General features: G+C 39.9%; 1 protein-coding gene across 1 annotated transcript in view; it reads left to right on the plus strand.

The window, feature by feature from the left end:
• Positions 1-299: 299 nt before the first annotated feature.
• LOC106521450 (myeloid-associated differentiation marker-like protein 2) overlaps positions 300-1860 on the plus strand; it is an 8490-nt gene continuing 6929 nt past the window's right edge. Inside the window, exons 1-2 of the mRNA XM_014014012.1 lie at positions 300-476; positions 1256-1538. Coding sequence (XP_013869466.1) covers positions 452-476; positions 1256-1538 — 308 coding nt within the window. The 5' untranslated portion in view covers positions 300-451. The remainder of the gene's footprint in view (positions 477-1255; positions 1539-1860) is intronic.

Below are 1860 nucleotides of genomic sequence, written 5' to 3' on the forward strand. Positions count from 1 at the left end.
TGAATATTGAGATTTTCCAGCTAAAAAGAAACAAAATTTTACTAACTCACAGGAAAAATCTCCAAATTTTAAGGTGTTTTTCCTCAAAATCAGTTTTTTTTTGTTGCTACTGCTCGAAAAAGCGCTTCAAATTTTGTTTTATGATTATATTTCAGACAGTTCATTCAAATGATACATTAATAAGGCTTTTATTCGTTATATTCCTAACCCCTCATGTCACACAGTGTGTGTCTGCACCACCCAACCCTCAGAACATGAACCCCCAGTGTTCACGTGGACCCGGCCCCTCCCCAAATACCTTCCATTCTGGTCTGACTGACCAACAGCACTCCATCCTCCCCGCCACACAGGGTGGAAGGAGAATGTGTGCGAGGAGGAGTGTGTGAAGGATCCAAACTGATCAGGAGATGAAGCTTTTTTCTCTGAAGAACCTCCTTGTTTTTCTCTGTGTATGAGAGTCAACAATCAGCCGACAGGTGAGGAGACCAACTCTTACATTTTAAACTACTTGTGTTAAAATATATAACGCCACATGTTTGGAAAGGCTGGAGACGATTTGAAGTTGTTTGAGTAGAAATGAAATGCAGCACATGACAGGAAGAAAAGGTAGAACCTAAAGAGTTTGATTTAAAACTTTTTAAAATAAATAAAATGATGAGAATCATCTTTCATTACAGCTTGATTTTTTTGTGACGTATTGAAATATTTCAACATAAACAGCCCCTAAACTCACCATTAATATATTTACACACAATAAATCAGCTGAAGAAACTGACCCACATTTACATCCTGTTTTCACTTGTTTCTCTTACTTTATGACACGGAAAAAAACACAACAAAGGGGGGAAAAGCCTTTTTTGCAAAAAAAAAAAAAAGATAATTAGACAAATAAAGGTTGAATCAGAAAGGGACAGAGCTTTAAAATAATCTAAATATGAACATGTCAGCTTCATTTTTATTTAAATGTTTTTGACTCGTCTTTTAAAAATCATTCTGTTGATGAGAAAATACTATTTTGTGTTTGTCAATCTGTGTTATATTTGGTAATTTTTGTCTATAAAACAGCTCTGGCTCATCCTTAAAGGTCAGATGTTTTTATGCCTCATTGGGTCAAAGGTCAACGGTTTAATAAACAAACATTTAAAAAAATAAACAACTAAAGACTGGATTGTGTCAGGGAAATGAAAGCGAGCCCAAACACAGAATCATAAAACTCTGATTTCTGAATATTTAAAGAATATTTATTTTCTGACAGGAATGGACCCCCCTGGTGGTCCATACCTCAACAGGAGTGCCCTGTGCTCGGCTCTGGGCACGGCCCGCCTCTGTCAGCTGGCCATGGGATGTGCTGTGATTGCCATGGTAGCCCACAGCGCCGGGTACAGCGGGGCGCACGGGGTGTTCTGCATGGCGGCGTGGTGCTGCTGCTTCGCCGTGACGGTGGTGGTGTTTTTCCTGGATGCCACCCGCCTCCACAGCTGCCTGCGTGTGTCCTGGGACAACCTGACGGTCACATGCGCGGCCTGTGCCACGCTCATGTAAGTCCTCGGGCAGGGCCGGTGCTAGCCCAGCCGGTGCCCTTGGCAAAATTTCAGGTGGCCCCCATTCTGCAATTTCCTGAATCTCATGTCAATTTACAAACATTCACATAACAAATAGTTTTGTCTTTGATATTTTTTATCTTCAGAAATCAGGTTGTTCATAAAGAATATTTAACAATATAATTCATATGCAACAGAATACCAGAAGTCTCCATCATACAGCGGGTAAAATACAGTGGTTTGCAAAAGTATTCATACCCCTTGAACTTTTCCATATTTTGTCACATTACAACCACAAACATAAATATATTTCACTGGA

This window comes from Austrofundulus limnaeus, unplaced genomic scaffold, assembly GCF_001266775.1.
Source record: "Austrofundulus limnaeus strain Quisiro unplaced genomic scaffold, Austrofundulus_limnaeus-1.0 Scaffold109, whole genome shotgun sequence".
Classification (NCBI taxonomy): Eukaryota; Metazoa; Chordata; class Actinopteri; order Cyprinodontiformes; family Rivulidae; genus Austrofundulus; species Austrofundulus limnaeus.